The sequence below is a fragment of the Berghia stephanieae genome, chromosome 7, assembly GCF_034508935.2.
Source record: "Berghia stephanieae isolate SIO BIC M18660-M18661 chromosome 7, UCSD_Bste_1.3, whole genome shotgun sequence".
Lineage (NCBI taxonomy): Eukaryota > Metazoa > Mollusca > Gastropoda > Nudibranchia > Aeolidiidae > Berghia > Berghia stephanieae.
The window spans coordinates 2597975-2616216 of record NC_088366.1 but is presented as its reverse complement, the minus strand read 5'-3'; the positions used below and the strand labels follow the sequence as shown (position 1 = coordinate 2616216).

At 36.9% G+C, this 18242-nt stretch overlaps 1 protein-coding gene across 1 annotated transcript in view; it reads right to left on the bottom strand.

Annotated features, from left to right (window-relative positions):
- Nucleotides 1-18242, bottom strand: part of LOC144976174 (NXPE family member 3-like) — a 30633-nt gene that overhangs the window by 6148 nt on the left and 6243 nt on the right. Inside the window, exons 6-13 of the mRNA XM_078920355.1 lie at nt 16472-16701; nt 14809-15021; nt 13533-13594; nt 12060-12214; nt 3509-3568; nt 3413-3468; nt 2934-3059; nt 2121-2364 (exon numbers count right to left, since the gene is read on the bottom strand). Of these exons, the coding sequence (XP_078776481.1) occupies nt 2121-2364; nt 2934-3059; nt 3413-3468; nt 3509-3568; nt 12060-12214; nt 13533-13594; nt 14809-15021; nt 16472-16701 (1146 nt within the window). The remainder of the gene's footprint in view (nt 1-2120; nt 2365-2933; nt 3060-3412; nt 3469-3508; nt 3569-12059; nt 12215-13532; nt 13595-14808; nt 15022-16471; nt 16702-18242) is intronic.

Here is an 18242-nt window from a genome sequence, read left to right as displayed (position 1 = left end):
GGTTTCAGTGGTTGGTATTTTGTTGTTTTGTTGTTGGGTGAAGAAGGTTTCAGTGGTTGGTATTTTGTTGTTGTGTTGTTGTTGGGTGAAGAAGGTTTCCGTGGTTGGTTTGTTGTTGTTGTTGTTGTTGTTGGGTGAAGAAGGTTTCGTGGTTGGTATTTTGTTGTTTTTGTTGTTGTTGTTGGTGAAGAAGGTTTCCGTGGTTGGTATTTTGTTGTTGTTTGTTGTTGGGTGAAGAAGTTTCAGTGGTTGGTATTTTGTTGTTGTTGTTGTTGTTGGTGAAGAAGTAGGTTTTCATGGTTTTGTTGGTAGTTTGTGTGTTGGTTGTTTTGTTGTTGTTGGTGAAGAAGGTTTCGTGTTGTATTTTGTTGTTGTTGTTGGTGAAGAAGGTTTCGTGTTGTATTTGTTGTTGTGTTGTTGTTGGGTGAAGAAGGTTTCACGTGGTTGGTATTTTGTTGTTGTTGTTGGTGGGTTTGTTGATTTTTTGGTGGAAGAAGGTTTCAGTGGTTGGTATTTTTGTTGTTGTTGTTGGGTGAAGAAGGTTTCAGTGGTTGGTATTTTGTTGTTGTGTTGTTGTTGGTGAAGAAGGTTTTCAGTGGTTGGTTTTTTGTTGTTGTTGTTGTTGTTGGGTGAAGAAGGTTTCAGTGGTTGGTATTTTGTTGTTGTTGTTGTTGTTGTGAAGAAGGTTTCAGTGGTTGGTATTTTGTTGTTGTTGTTGTTGTTGGGTGAAGAAGGTTTCAGTGGTTGGTATTGTTGTTGTTGTTGTTGTTGGGTGAAGAAGGTTTCAGTGGTTGGTATTTTGTTGTTGTTGTTGGGTGAAGAAGGTTTCAGTGGTTGGTATTTTGTTGTTGTTGTTGGTGGTGAAGAAGGTTTCAGTGGTTGGTATTTTGTTGTTGTGTTGTTGTTGGTGAAGAAGGTTTCGTGGTTGGTATTTTTGTTGTTGTTTTGTTGTTGTTGGGGTGAAGAAGGTTTCAGTGGTTGGTATTTTGTTGTTGTTGTTGTTGTTGGGTGGTGAGAAGGTTTCAGTGGTTGGTATTTTGTTGTTGTTGTTGTTGTTGGGTGAAGAAGGTTTCAGTGGTGGTATTTGTTGTGTGTTGTTTGGTGAAGAAGGTTTGTGTTGGTATTTGTTGTTGTTGTTGTTGTGGTGAAGAAGGTTTCAGTGGTTGGTATTTTGTTGTTGTTGTTGGTGTGGAAGAAGGTTTCAGTGGTTGGTATTTTGTTGTTGTTGTTGTTGTTGGGTGAAGAAGGTTTCAGTGGTTGGTATTTTGTTGTTGTTGTTGTTGTTGGGTGAAGAAGGTTTCAGTGGTTGGTATTTTGTTGTTGTTGTTGTTGTTGGGTGAAGAAGGTTTCAGTGGTTGGTATTTTGTGTTTGTTGTTGTTGGGTGAAGAAGGTTTCAGTGGTTGGTATTTTGTTGTTGTTGTTGTTGTTGGGTGAAGAAGGTTTCAGTGGTTGGTATTTTGTTGTTGTTGTTGTTGTTGGGTGAAGAAGGTTTCAGTGGTTGGTATTTTGTTGTTGTTGTTGTTGTTGGGTGAAGAAGGTTTCAGTGGTTGGTATTTTGTTGTTGTTTGTGTTGGGTGAAGAAGGTTTCAGTGGTTGGTATTTTTGTGTGTTGGTAGAGTTTCGTGTTGGTTTGTGGTGGGGTAGAAGGTTTCAGTGGTTGGTATTTTGTTGTTGTTGTTGTTGTTGGGTGAAGAAGGTTTCAGTGGTTGGTATTTTGTTGTTGTTGTTGGGTGAAGAAGGTTTCAGTGGTTGGTATTTTGTTGTTGTTGTTGGGTGAAGAAGGTTTCCGTGGTTGGTATTTTGTTGTTGTTGTTGTTGTTGGGTGAAGAAGGTTTCAGTGGTTGGTATTTTGTTGTTGTTGTTGTTGTTGGGTGAAGAAGGTTTCAGTGGTTGGTATTTTGTTGTTGTTGTTGTTGTTGGGTGAAGAAGGTTTCAGTGGTTGGTATTTTGTTGTTGTTGTTGGGTGAAGAAGGTTTCAGTGGTTGGTATTTTGTTCGTTTTTTGAAGCTTTTATATTCATTTTGATTTATCGCTGAAATGACCTACATGTGTCGCAAGCTTCGAAAAACCAACAAAAAAAAAACAACAAAAGATTTCCTTGGTTGACTGTTGCACTCACTTTTTCATACAACGGTTTGAATTCTTCTCTCAAGATCTCCATATAAAGCGGTGCCTGCAGGTCTCCGCCCAGGGCTGGGTCCCACCCCTTGTAGGACACGTGAGGACCCCGAATCACCACCTTGGTGGCGGGATTCCTACGCAGTAATCTAGCAACGGCGTCCCTCATGGACCGTATCCGGTCTCTGTAGATGCTGTAGTGGTGGGTGGTGAAATGCAGGTACATGTGGAGCAACACAAAGTATCTGGGGGAACAAATGAAAAAAATAAATCCCTTTATTCATCCCATAGGGGAAATGTGTCCCTATTGTCTATTCCAAGGGAAGACTGGAATAGCCCAGGCGTCAGGCGCAGTCCAGCGCCGGAAATTGATCTAGGACGAGGTGACCTGCTCAAGGCCGCACAGCGCTGCGGTGGGTGATCAAACTCGGTACTTTTCGGGTACAAAGCAAAGAACCTATCGCTGAGCCAAAAAAAACAAAAAAAAAAAACAAAACAAAACACACCCACACACACACCCACACACACACACACGCACCCACACACACAGACTAGCCCAATGGACACTGTAAGTGTGCAAAAAACAGACAAACAAACAAACAAACACACACACACACACAGACAGTCCGATACGCCCCGTCCAGTGGATGGGATAGAATCGAGAGTCAAACCCACAGCCTGTTGGTTGATCCGTCTAGCCCAGTAGTCACTGTTGGTGTGGAACAAACCGACAAACACCCACACACACAGACACACACACACAGACACACAGACACACACACACACACACACACACAGACAGTCCTATACATACCGTCCAGTGGATGGGATAGAATCGAGAGTCAAACCCACAGCCTGTTGGTTGGTCCGTCTAGCCCAGTGGTCACTATTGGTGTGGAACGGGAGGGCATGGGTTCGCCATTTCACCAGGTAGTAATTTCTGGGGGGAAAGAGAAGGAATTGATATGATAATATAGATAGTTCAAAGATGACGTCACTCGGGTCTTTGTTATTGTTTTTTTGTCATCCGCGTTTATGAGTAATGCTCACTGAACTGTATACTGACTTAAAGTTCAGGATAACAGAGTTTGTGTGTTGGTCCGTTATTCTTTCGGATGGAATGTTATGAGCTTCTTAGCCAAGCGCATACTATCTATAGTAGAACGAATTGACGTCATTCATCTCTTTGTTATTGTTTTTAGCCAGCCATTTCTATGATTACTTCTCATTAAATTTGATCAATCCAGTCACGGCTCCGACCCTCAACCCACTACACGACACTTGTATACTCACTCATGGTTGATGCATGTTTGTGGAGTGTGCCAGTTCCTTCTACCCAGCAATATTGTCTAGTGCCGTGCACACGCCTCAAGAAGCACATTATCTCACTGTAGCATTGTGTCGGAGGTTGGAGTCACCGATCATGTACAAGGTACTGCCCCGGAGACACTACAATACAAGAAAGAAAAGTAAACAAACAAACAAACAACCCCCCCCCCCCCAAAAAAAAAAAAAACAAAAAACAAAAAACAAAACGAAAACAAAAACAAAAAAAAAACAAAAAAAAAAACCAAACAAACAAACAAACAAAAAAAATGATCAAAATAAAAGCGTTTCAAGCCCCAAATCATAGCATCACACCACTTTGACTTTTTGGGGGGACAACTCGAGTTATTACTTATCTGGTAGCCATAGTTAACTTATAACCTGACACTAGAACCGTAGCCATCGTAAATTTACTATAGATAGTATGCGCTTGGCTAAGAAGCTCATAACATTGCCATCCGGAAGTATAACGGACCAAAACACTAAACTGTGTGTAACCATGAACGTTTATAGTCTGGTTAATACAGTTTTGTGAGAATCACTCACAAACGCGGATGGCAAAATACAATAACAAAGGCTTGAGTGACGTCATCTTCGTTCTATCTATAGCCTGCCACTGACCAAAAAATAACGTCAAAAGACACTTTTTTTTGCGACAAGAGAAAACAAATCGTGAGTTGTATTTAAAAGTTCAACCTATGGAATCACCTGTTTCCTTGAGCTCTACTCACGACAACTTTGCCAGACACCGCACAAACCTAAAAATGGCAACAAATTATGCCTTAGAAGGTTCTAGTGTCAGGCTATAAGTTAATGATGGCTACGCTAGAACCTACTATGACTAACAGTTTGACGTCATTTTTTAGGATTGTTATGTTCATCGCCTATAGATAGTTCGAAGATGACGTCACTCGGGCCTTTGTTATTATTTTTGCCATCCGCGTTTGTGAGTTGTTCTCACTAAACTGTATCAACCTGACTATAAACGTTCATGGTTACACAGAGTTTGTGTATTGGTCCGTTATACTTCCGGATGGCAATGTTGTGAACTCCTTGGCCAAGCGCATTCTATCTATAGATAGGTCTTTGTTATTGTTTTTTTTTTTTGGCCATCCGCGTTTATGAGTCATTCTTACTGGACTGTATTTACCAGACAATAAACGTTCAATGTTACATATAGATAGTATTGTGGGGTAGTTGCACACATATGTAATGGCTTATGATCGCATAGTGGTGTTTTTCATAGATGGTAGTATTATCCTTTGCGTTGTGTTGTAGATGTTAATAATGACGAAAGAGTTCAAGGGTCGGTGATGATAATTGAATGCACAACATCAAGACATTCAAATAAAAGTCCAGATTCCAAGTTTCATTTCTTACAGTTTTATTTGTTTGTGATAAATTCAAAATCCAAATCATGATAAATTCCAAATCCAAATCAAATAGCATGGTCATAATTCAATCAGTTTCATAAATTCCAAATCCGTAAAATCAGTCCACATGTAAAGTCAGTTTGCCTAAGTAACCATTTTCAATATACGTGGAATATTTCTAAGTTCGTAAAAGCAAATAAATGATATTGAGCACAAAAGGTTTAAAGTGTGCAGCTCATGGTCAAGTTGAATCCTCCCGCTTTCCTCGAAACCTCCTCTTTTATCCCTATCAAAAATTTACCCACAGTTCCATTGTTTCCACGCCCCCTTGCAGTTTTGACAGTTCCCTGTCAGTCTATAATCCAACCCCTAAGAGTAAGACCAAATCATAATCAAACCTGAAACGTCAATTCCTACATATTGGTGTTAAACCCCGCCTTTTATGATATAATATTACTTTTGGTAAACGTTAGTTCAGTACGCCCAAATAATCTGTACGCCCAAATAATAAATTCCAACTATAATTTGATGCTATTATCCCCAATAACCAAGTAACACCGATCAAAGAAAGTAATTTTCTAGTACTCAATATAATGACCAATCCTTTTAACTTTGGAACGTAAAACTGTCCTAGACTACTCAATATAATGACCAAGTTTAACTGATATACAAGCACTGTGAACTCATTAAACCCACTTGCTATAAGCTAACTCTCTTACATACGCCCCTTTCTTAGAATTTAAATTGACTTTAAAACAATTTCAATTCAAAAAAATTACAGTGAGAGATTAAATATATATGTAATGTCCAACTAAAATGTAATAAATAAATGTTAAAATGATAATACTTATACCAGTTAAATATTTAAAAACTTTAAACTTTAAATTCAAAAACACCAAAGTTGATTACAACATTCATATATATCAATTATAGGTTTTATAGTATTATAACATTGATAAATTCACAAACATCAAATTTGATTACAACATCTAAATAGATATATATATCGATTATAGATTTTTTTTTCTTTCAAATTACAACATCAACAGTAAGGTATCTATCATTTAAAAGTGATTAAAATTTAAATTTACCAACACGAAAGTTGATTAAACATTTATATATTTATCGATTATACTTTTTAAGGCATTACAACATTGACAGTAAGATATCAAGTAATTAAAAGTTCAAAGAAAAAATATCTTTTCACCTTAAATTCCATCTTCATAGCAATAAAAGTGTTTAATTCTCGTCATATCCCATCACACATAAATAGTATTGCGTGAAAAAGGATGGTTCAAATTCCATTTGTGATATACTCACGTTGTCTTATTCAATCTCAAATTCAACTCTTTACGACATGGGTGATAATCTCAGCTTCCATGTATGTCTACTCATTTACTGACATATCAAAACCAGTACCTTGTGTATTCCCTTATAGTGTATGATTCCATTTAAACAACATTATTACATTAATTCCTACTTATAATATCTGGTACAAATAATATTTTATAGACATCTAGATCCATATACGAAGGATTACATTTCAATTAGTAATAAAAAAATATTTAAAAATAAATCATAATAATAGCATTATCAGCATTTTAAAATTCAAGTTGAAGTTATTATCATTCAGTGTTCATTGTTGATGGTTCAATTTTTAAGCTTTTTAAGTCATCAGGGTGTAGTTTACAACTACATTGATATCAAATTGTTCTTTGTGGTCATCCATCAGAGGTCACATTTCTCAGTAATCCGTTCGTTTTGAGAATGGTCATCCTGTAAAAATTGTCAGTAATTGTTAATTAAGTCATTGTCTCCATTTAGAATGAGTTTTCATGTAATGAAAAAAATATATCAACTATAAGAGTTGAGGTGTTTGTATCTAGTCTACGTGTTGCATTGTTGTGTGTGTTGTGGTCACTGAATAGCCCAAGTGTCATAAATTCACTTTAATTATTGTTAATTAATTAAAAACTTTTTCCTCTGTAAATGTCTTCGAATTATCACCATAATGTCTTCACATTCAAATATTTAGTGTTTAATAAATAATCAGACATTAGTCTGTCCGACTTATTCATATTTAGTACAGTGTAAATAACTAAATAAGTAAAATCTAACACAGTATGTGATTGTGGGCTGTTACTAAAGTGACCAACTTTTGCAATTAGTGTGTTGTATTTGTTCGAGTCTTTTGAATTTGGGACGAAAAAAGACTCTACAGGTAGCAAACGTATGCTTAACCTGTTGGGTTGTTTCTTGGTCTTGTAACGTCGCTGTAATCCATTCATCTCCGGCATCTGGGTCGATTCTCCTCGTTGATATTTGTGGTTGTCTCGTGTATACGTTGAATCTCATTGTAGATGAAATTGTACAAATTCAAGATTAACTGTGTGCGAGATCTTGAATTTAAATGAAGTTTGACTTATCCAGCAAGTCAAAAGAAAGTTGTGAACTCAGCCATGTGTTGACAAAGAGTTCGTGTGTAGTAGTCGACAGAGGTCGTGTGTTGTAATTGTCTGTGTTTGTTGATCGAGTTTCGATGAGGTGGCATGTGAGTACACACCAGGTAGATGATGTAATCTGTAGAGTACCGGTGGGTGACGTGAGTCCAAACACCAGGTAGATTATGTAATCTTGCAGAGTTCCGGTGGGTGATGTGAGTCCACACACCAGGTAGATGATGTAATAATAACGTAGTCTAGTAGTGTATGTAGTAGGGTCGAATAAGGTCAACAATATTTTCGTTATTTGAACGCAGGTTGTTGAATATCATACTATAATGAATCCAAGGAAATCGCTCATGTGGCGTTTTGCGATACTTTTTCCTGCATTGTCTTATATACATATATAGCCTTTATCTTTTACAATGATACTAAGACAGGCGTTATTATAATATTCAATGTTTATAAGTTGTAGATATGGGTGCTGCACACTTGTATATTGACATAAGTTTAAATTTGAATACGCTCACCACTGCATATGAAGGAAGTAGTATTGTTCACAATTGGACATCATTTTTGTAAAAACAATCGTATCTTGAACGTTTATGTAATTATTGACATCGTACATCGTTGGATATTGTTGTTGTAGAAGTAAATACAAGTAATCCAATTGTTCAATAAAGAATGTAAATATAAAAAAGGTTCATGGAAGAAATCTGTGTTGATACAGATATTATTTTATGAATTCTGTCAAGTTTGTATAAGTTGAAAGGTACGATGTAATTGAGGTTGCTGTGTATTTGTAGTCTGTAGATTGTGTTGATTCTGGACGTATCAATGGCGTAATCGAGATTGTTACTCCATTTTAATGTATTCGTGGATAGACCAAAGGGATTAGGACATTTCCCGACCTATGTTGTGGTTGTGTTTGAGTTGCCTCTGTCGTTGTCATCAGCGTTCCCGTTATGACCGATGGTTGCAAGTGTCCTCTTTCGTGATGACTGTATCATGTTTTAGGGCAAACACTACTTCTGCCTTTGATTAACTCGAATTATTCCCCTTAGAAAATCCCTAATTTAATGAAATATGATTTTGTTTATGTTATCGTAGCACTTCCTACCATTTCAACTGATTGCCGAATGATTACACACTTAAGATTTGACAATTGAACATAACTTCTTCAACTCAGTTACAAATTTTATGATATAAATGTTAAATTCAAACCACGCAGTAAATATTGATTACAATTACAACAGCGAATCTATAGGAGAAAAATATGATAATCAAAATATTCACAGAAACGATATACACTCTGGTCAATAAAAATTCAATGTTTCGCGCCTTTGCCCTCGGCTTATAAAAATATTCATATAACTCATTGCGACGTTATCTCGCGCCTCTTAATATAGCATTGATAAATGTGTGCGCTTTAACCACGCGCATCGTATTTATAAAAATTCTCCGCCTTCTGCATCATTTCATAATGTTCAACCATGCGCTTTAATCAAACGCAAAATAAAATATTCCCGAACGCCTCATTCCTGCGTCTCGTAATTTAAACCATGTGCACTTTAATTACCGCGTCTTACATCACTGCGCTTATTTACCCAATATGCATTTACAGCATTTTACCATATGGGTTACTTATAATTCGCTGATTCTTAACAAGTTAACCACTTGTGTCACAAATATTATCAGCTCACTTGACATGATAATGCATTTTCAATATTTTATTATTCTTCCGTAATAACATTTTAACTCCCATTACAAGACATCAGTCTTTCATAATAATTAATACTCCGTCATTTTATTTGTTCTCCGACTTTAAACCAAAAGTCTGTTATTCCGTTATTATGAGAATATGTCTCCTTTAAAAATCACGATGAAACGCGTTTCAAAACAAAACAAAACAAAACAACGATTGACTCAAATTCCGCATAAATCATTTCAACTTAATTTCCAGTGATAAAATCCAAATGTCTTATGTAATCTATTATAACGCCATGTCTCATTACAAATATAAAATTAGCTCTGTTGTCGATTACTTGGCTGCGTTAACCACACATTTATTACCAAGAAAACAAACAGATATAAAACTTTGCTCTTTGCCATGAACCCATGAATCTCAAAGAGTCAATATCAACCTACCAATTCATCCCTACCGACGGGAGAAAAATATAATCAATGATGTTGTAATATAACAATAAATACCATAAGACATTTTTCAATTATCAAAACTTATAATTTACGTGTTGTTATTGCCATCGTCGTCTTGAGTCATTTTGACAGAAAATAAAACGTAACAACATTAAAGAATGACCAACTGTCAATGTAATTCCAACAGTAACATAAAAACATTGAAATAAAAATCGACACATCTTTGTTACTGATATTAACAAAACATTGCCATTAACGGTACAAAATAATATTCGAAGATCTATTCCGAAACGCTTGATTCTAAGTAAACGCATTTTCATTTATTTTGAAAAATAAAACGCACTAAAATCTTCACTTAAATACTGCAATTTTCATTTTCATCTCTCCCTCTCTTATTTTTAATTAAATAAAATACGTTTAGCATCAATGGGATGTTATTATTATTATTATTATTATTATTATTATTATATTATTATTATTATTATTATTATTATTATTATTATTATTATTATTATTATCATTATTATTATTATTATTATTATTATTTTGCCGTTCTGTAATATATTGTTTTTAGTTTCTAAATATAATATATTGCCTTATATTTTTTTAATTTCCTTTTTATCTATAGTTCTTATTTTCAATATTATTTCGTTTATTTTTTTAATATCGTCTTTTGTCAAAATTTTAGGAATCATCTATAATTTCAAATTATTTTTGTTCATATTTCAGTGCAAAATAATTATACTACTTCACCTTCAAAATTGATATTCATTTTCTTTTCCAAATAAACATAATAGCTATCTGTTCACAATTTTTTTCACTTCAAATTTCGAGTCTCACAAAAACTGCAATAGATGTTAACACCGCAACAATGTACATTTCTTGTGAATCCATGGTCCGGAAAAATAGCATCTTTACATCATGGTATCACGGCTCCAAATAAAGATATATAAGAATCCTGAGTCACGACACCAAATAACATATATAATGTGGGGTAGTTGCACACATATGTAATGGCTTATGATCGCATAGTGGTGTTTTTCATAGATGGTAGTATTATCCTTTGCGTTGTGTTGTAGATGTTAATAATGACGAAAGAGTTCAAGGGTCGGTGATGATAATTGAATGCACAACATCAAGACATTCAAATAAAAGTCCAGATTCCAAGTTTCATTTCTTACAGTTTTATTTGTTTGTGATAAATTCAAAATCCAAATCATGATAAATTCCAAATCCAAATCAAATAGCATGGTCATAATTCAATCAGTTTCATAAATTCCAAATCCGTAAAATCAGTCCACATGTAAAGTCAGTTTGCCTAAGTAACCATTTTCAATATACGTGGAATATTTCTAAGTTCGTAAAAGCAAATAAATGATATTGAGCACAAAAGGTTTAAAGTGTGCAGCTCATGGTCAAGTTGAATCCTCCCGCTTTCCTCGAAACCTCCTCTTTTATCCCTATCAAAAATTTACCCACAGTTCCATTGTTTCCACGCCCCCTTGCAGTTTTGACAGTTCCCTGTCAGTCTATAATCCAACCCCTAAGAGTAAGACCAAATCATAATCAAACCTGAAACGTCAATTCCTACATATTGGTGTTAAACCCCGCCTTTTATGATATAATATTACTTTTGGTAAACGTTAGTTCAGTACGCCCAAATAATCTGTACGCCCAAATAATAAATTCCAACTATAATTTGATGCTATTATCCCCAATAACCAAGTAACACCGATCAAAGAAAGTAATTTTCTAGTACTCAATATAATGACCAATCCTTTTAACTTTGGAACGTAAAACTGTCCTAGACTACTCAATATAATGACCAAGTTTAACTGATATACAAGCACTGTGAACTCATTAAACCCACTTGCTATAAGCTAACTCTCTTACAGTATGCGCTTGGCTAAGAAGCTCATAACATTGCCATCCGGAAGTATAACGGACCAACACACAAAACTGTGTGTATCCATGAACGTTTATAGTCAGGTTAATACAATTCAGTGAGCATTACTCATAAACGCGGATGGCAAAATCAATAACAAAGACATGAGTGACGTCATCTTCGAACTATCTATAGTTTGTCTGTTAATCCGTTATACTTCCAGATGGCAATGTTGTGAGCTTCTTAGCCAAGTGCATACTATCAATAAGTTAACGATGGCTACGGTTATCCTCTTGGTGCTTGATCAGCACATAAGGCTGACACGGTGGAACGCCATCTTTATCGGTTGTGGGCCATTTTTTGTCATCTGTCCCCAAGACCAACCACTAGCTTTCCTTTCTCTTTCGATGCTCCTCCTCCAGGTCTCCAGCGGGCGGCCCCTTCTTTTCGTTCCTTGAGGGATGTCCTGGGAAATAGCACGCGGAATCATTCTGACGCATGTCAAGTCCATTTCCACCTTCTCCTCTTTATTATTTGCCTCTCCGACTTATTACAAATAAATAGAAAAATAAATAAATAAATAAACAAATAAATACAGTAAATTAATGTAGTAGTAGTAGTATCGTTCTGCTACACATCTATGTTCAAGGTATCAATCCAGGTTCTGAAGTCATCATCACATTTGTTGTAAATTAATAATAAATACATAAAGACATAGACAAAGAAATAAATATATTTCTATTTTGGGAGCTACAAACCTGATTGACGTAATTCACGTCAACCACCGGAAGTGAGCATGACAGCGGAAGCCACTGGTCTCGAAGAATGAATCCTTTCGGTGCTTTGTCTTCCCACGTCTCTTTGGCGGGACGCCTGTTGCAGGGTAGTGACGTCTTTATGACCGACACGGAGCCTGGTGGGATTGGAGAACGGAAATCAATCAATTCATCAATCAATCTGTCAATATATCAACCAATCAATCAATCAATTAATTGGTAAACTGATCAATTCAGCAATTAGTACACCTATGTTGTTTTTGTTTTTAAGTGTTTTACGGCGGGGCTTGACCCATTTAGGTTATATCAGCGACAGTAAAAAGGAAGAAAACGGATTAGTAAAAATTTCCAGAATTCCAATTAAAGCACCCAAGAAAAGGTAAGACAAAGGGGAATTGGTTCAAATAGGAAACAGAGGTAGATTCCACGAGCACACTATCAAAGTAATTAGTTTGAGATCACCTAAAAGTCTCATCAAGACACAAGCACATGCCCCTACTAAGAGGGATACACTCAAATGTTTACAAATCATATATAATATTTAAATAAAACATAATACAGTGTATAACAATTATATTTACAATACGAAAAATATATCATCTCCCATAACTCTAACTATACATTTGTCTGTTTCCCTCCGAGCGACAAAACCAAGTAATCTCATTCCAAGACAAAGACAGAAAGCATGTAGGAAAACAGATACAGGGGGATAGAAGACATAGTAAGTACCTCCCTGCCCACTATGGGAGGTCAGGAGTCCCACCCAGCAGTCCAATTAATTGACCAATATATCAATCAATCTATACATCAAATGGTCAACCGATCAATCAGTCCAAGTAACTGACCAATATATCAATCAATCTATACATCAAATGGTCAACCGATCAATTAAGCAATCAGTCCAAGTAACTGACCAATATATCAATCAATCTATACATCAAATGGTCAACCGATCAATTCAGCAATCAGTTCAAGTAACTGACCAATGTATCAATCAGACTATAAACATTCCAGATACACATAGTTTTGTGTGTTGGTAAGTTGTATTCCGCTGGCAGATGTAGTGAGTATTTCACCTAAACACAAAGCATCAATATCCTTAATTGTGTGTTTGTGTTTGCGCGCGCGCGCGCGTGTGTGTGTGTGTGTGTGTGTGTGTGAAAAAGGGGGGAAGGGAGAGTCCGATAGCTCAGTTGGTAGAGCACTCGGTTCACACACAAAGAAACCGAGATCGATCCCCAGTGAAGTCGAGATTTTTTTCTGATCTTCCACCCCCCCCCCACCCCTCCCGGCCACCCAGCAGTAGCTGGCTGGGTCTGCTAGATCTGGCGGAAAGTACTTTGCGAAAGACTAGCATCCTATCCAAAGGGTAGCGACCAATTGCTATTCTCCGTTTCACGCTACAGAAACCGAGATAAACGCTGGCTTTGAAGGACGACAAGAAAGGATTCTTACTTGGTGAGACTTTGAGTGAGATGATGGAGTCGTTCATCACACGGAGATGGTGTTTCCCGCCTCTGGAGATGATTCAAAACAAAAACGATAATATTCAAAAAATAATATAAATAAAAGAAAAATTAATATGAACACTTATATAGCGCAATTCCACAGATTGACCATGCCCATAAAGCGTTTCACAATGTTTCACCCCCAATTTCCACCCTCAAGCAGGCACTATCGAATCCTATTTCCATTTTATACAGTGCCGGTTGCCTGTTTGGCGTCATTTTAGTACTAACAATCCTACAATAATATTCGTCACTACCCATGGTCAGGTACTCATTCACATCTGAATCGAGTGGGATAATGTGTGAAAAGTGCCTGGCCTAATGACACAACGTCGTTACGATGACTCTTTGAATGTCACCCATCCGGCCACTGATCCTGATTAACATTTCTTGGTTTTGTGACGAGATGAGACCGTTCCTATTCCAGTAAGCGATAATGAGAAAGAGAGAAATATTTCTTCAAACAAAAATATCCCTGCATTGTTGCCGAGAGCTATAGTGATAAGAAAACCCCCCCAAAAACTTCAGCTTTTATATAGAGCAATATCCACTAAACGTGCTCAAAGCTCTTTACAAAGGGTTCATGACCAACAACAACAGGTTGAACGAGACATGACGACTGTAAGGCGATATTACAATATTTTTTCGGACAGAGACAACGCTGTTAACGGCGCATTACTCATTTTACATCTGAGTACGGTGAGAGAATGTGAGTAAAGAGCCTTCTCCAAGAAATCAACTATGCGCTGAGCGAGGCTCGAACCCAGGACATTCCGATCCGAAAGCGAGTGTCATACCGTTAGACCACATAGCCGCACAATGCGTTGGTTCGAGAGAATTTCCATTACAACAACGAACTCCTAACAATAGGATTCAATAGTCTGATGTCACGTCCGCCCAGCAACCGGCAGCTTGAATCTAAACAAAGTAAATCGGTACTTTTTATTCTTCATGATGGCTAGAACTTTTTAACAAGTCATGTGATCAGAATGTATAAAAGTCAAAACATGATCAGATTTATAATGTTTTTTTTTTTTCTCCTCTGGATCCACTTTTATGCTCGTCGGAGAAATATTTCACAAGGGCGTCGGCCATTGTTCCGATAGTTTAAAACCAATTACTAAATTACTATGCGTCATTATGAGGGAAGTGACGTCACGACTGTTGAACCCTATTTGGATGATCAGACCTGAACACAAGTACACGTTGGACACGATACATACAAATTCAGCTGGTTAAACCATTTCTTCTCTTCCGGGTAGATTGGCAAGGGTTCCGGGAACTCCAGGTCTCGAATCTGTCTCCAGTGCCTGCAGGTCAAGGTCGGACTGTCCGGCATCCCACAATACCAGGACAGGCCGTAGTTGAGGGACGTCAGGTTACACAGGTAGCGGTACACACCGGAAAACGGAAATGGCGAACAAATGGTGGCCTCGCTGTGGGGTGTGTAAGATTGGGATTATGGGAAGGACGTGGTACAAACCAAAAAGAAAAACAAAAAAAAAAACAAACAAAGAAAAAAAAAAAGAGAGAAAAAAAAAACAAACCCAATAAACAAAAACAATTTAAACTTTTATTAAGCGCAATATCCACTAAACATGCTCAAATCGCTTTACAAAGGGTCCCTGACCAGCAGCATCACGTGATACGTAGAACTAGAACGCCTGTAAGACGATATTAACACGTTTTGTTTTTTGTTTTTTTTTCCGACAGAGACAACGCTGTGAACGACTAGGTACTCATTTTACACCCTGAGAACGGTGAAAGAATGTGAATAAAGAGGTCTTTTTCCAAGGACTCAACTATGCGTTGAGCGAGGCTCGAACCCAGGACCTTCCGATCCGAAAGCCAGTGTTATACCACTAGACCACATCGCCGCACAATGGAATTGTTGGAGATGATGACAACAATGACTTACTTTGAAAAAAAGTTGTTTTTTTTTTAAGTAGTCCTTCAGAGCCATTAGGTAGCAATGACTATCCCGCACAAATCTTTGGGCCTCTTTTTCGCTCACAAATTGCCCGAATTCGCGTCAAAATATGGGACGAAGCCGTTTCGTATATGCTATTTTTTAAAAATTAATTACGACGCTGTTTATCGATGAATATGACTGAAAGTTGGCACACAGTTAGAAAAAAGGTCAAAAGGTCAAAAGCGACAAAACTCGTGCAATTACCAGAAGACCGTTAAAAATAGATTTTTACTCTTTAGAATAAAATATTTCTAAAACTACTGGGCGTGGAGGTTTTGTCGCTGACAAGGTAATAGATGAACATTTTTTCTTTTTGGTTGTAAAATTTCATATGAATATGACGAGTACTTTTCCCGTATTTTACAAAACGCCATCCTAATTTGCTCTTCAAGTTTCAATCTTTTAATTCTACACTTATTACGCAAGATACAACCAAAGGTCGAAAAAATGCCGAAAAAGCGTCCTTATATTTTCGCGTTTTTTTTTCCTCTTTGCGGGTCATCCAAATAAATGACACCTTTGAAACTGCATAACTTGTTTATTTATGAATGGATTTTTAAAATTCAAAAACATTTTTACTCAGTGGAGATAGGGCTTTGGAAAACTGGCCTTCATATATGTGACCTATCGTCTCAAAACGGTATTATGTCGGAACGAACCAAATGCTTAAAAACGGAATTAAATGTTAAACTTGTCAAAAATATAAATTGTTGGCATTAGCACCCTAAAATAAGATATCCATTCTCCTCAATAAAACATACAAACTCAAGTCTGATATTTCTGGCTATAAATTCAATTTTCAACATATTAACCATCCAGACTTAATACCGTTTTGAGGTGAAGGATCACATATTTGTCCTAACACTAGTGCCAGCTCTCTAATTAGTCACGATGATATTTTGAAAACAACACACCTTGCGTTTTTCGACTTAAATCCTCCAGCGTTTAGCCTGAGACCTTTCATCACATTCCTCAAATAGAACACGGCACGGATGATCTCCCTAGGGTACACCAAACTTGCACGGATCTCCGGACTTCCGGGCCACAGGAGTTTACCCGTTGCTTGATAACTTCCGTTTCGTAAGTCGGTCACGCGAAGACCTGTGCCAGCATTGAGAGAATCTTCTCGTAGCCACACTCGAACCTTTTTTGAAGATGGCATGAGAATTTTATTTAAAAAAATAAATCAAAACAATGCAGTTGATGTTATTCGGCTTTTTGTTTATTGTTAATACCAGATTGGTGATTAGTTCTCACTAAATGCTCTCAAAAAGATTATAAAGGTTAAAGGATAAAAATGTTTATGCGCGTTGGAACGGCTGATCTGGTGGAAAGAACAGGCAATTATGTTAATAGATAGCAACATACCTATAGATAGAACGAAGTTGACGTCACTCAGGTCTTTGTTATTGTTTTTTTGCCATCCACGTTTATGAGTAATTCTCACTTAACTGTATTAACTAGACTATAAACGTTCGTGGTTACACATAGCTTTGTGTGTTGTTCTATTATACTTCGGATGGCAATGTTGTGAGCTTCTTAGCCAAGCGCATACTATCTATAGCTAGTTTCAGATTTCACAATGCTTTGATGATATCAAAATGCTCATTATTCCAAATTGATTATTTGAAATAAAATATGATGTACTTTTTTGTATGCAGTAGTGTTGGATATAAACAGGTTTCTACTGTGAAATAGTGTTTTGGAGACATCGGGCTTTAGGCCTTAGAGCTATGTTTTTATGTTTTTAAGGGTTTTACGGCGCTTGCAACACATTAAGGTCATATCAGCGCCTGTAAAAAGAAAGAAAATGGGATAGTAAAGAGTTCTAGAATTACAAATAAAGCACAAAAGAAAAGATGAGACAAAGGGGAATTGGTTCAAATAGGGAACAGATATAGATTCCAAGAGCACACTGTCAAAGTACTTAGTTTGAGATCACCTAAAAGTCTCATCCAGACACAAGCACAGGTCCCATCTAAGAGGAAAACACTCAAATGTTTACAAATCATATAATATAATATGTAAACTAAACATAATACAATGCATAACAGAGAGATGATTTACAAGGAAAAAAATATCATCTTCCAAAACTATAACTATACATTCGACTGTTTCCCTCCCAGCCAAGGAACTCCGGCCAGGGCTAGGACAAAACCAAGTAATCTCATTCCAAGACAACGACAGGAAACAATTGGAAAACGGGTTGAGGGGATAGAAGACACAGCATGTACCTCCCTGCCCACTATGGTACTTTCAGTCAGATCTAAAAAGACCCTGCTACCTAATCACTTCTGGGTGGATAAGAGGGGGGGGGGGCAGAAGGAAATCTTGACTTCATCATGGATCGAATTCGATTCCTTTGCGTCTGAAGCGAGTGCTCTACCAACTGAGCTATCGGGACCCAAATGTGTGTGTAACACAATAAGCAGTAAACTCACATATTAAAGCAAGTAACTAGCATAGTAAAAGAGAGAGAGAAGAGAGAGAGAGAGAGAGAGAGAGAGAGAGAGAGAGAGAGAGAGAGAGAGAGTATGTTAAGAGATAAGAGAGAGAGAGATGTTTTAGTTTTAAGGGTTACGGCGCTTGCAACACATTCAGGTTATATCAGCGCCAGTAAAAAGGAAGAAAATGGGATAGTAAAAAGTTCTAGAATTACAAATAAAGCACACAAGAAAAAGTAAG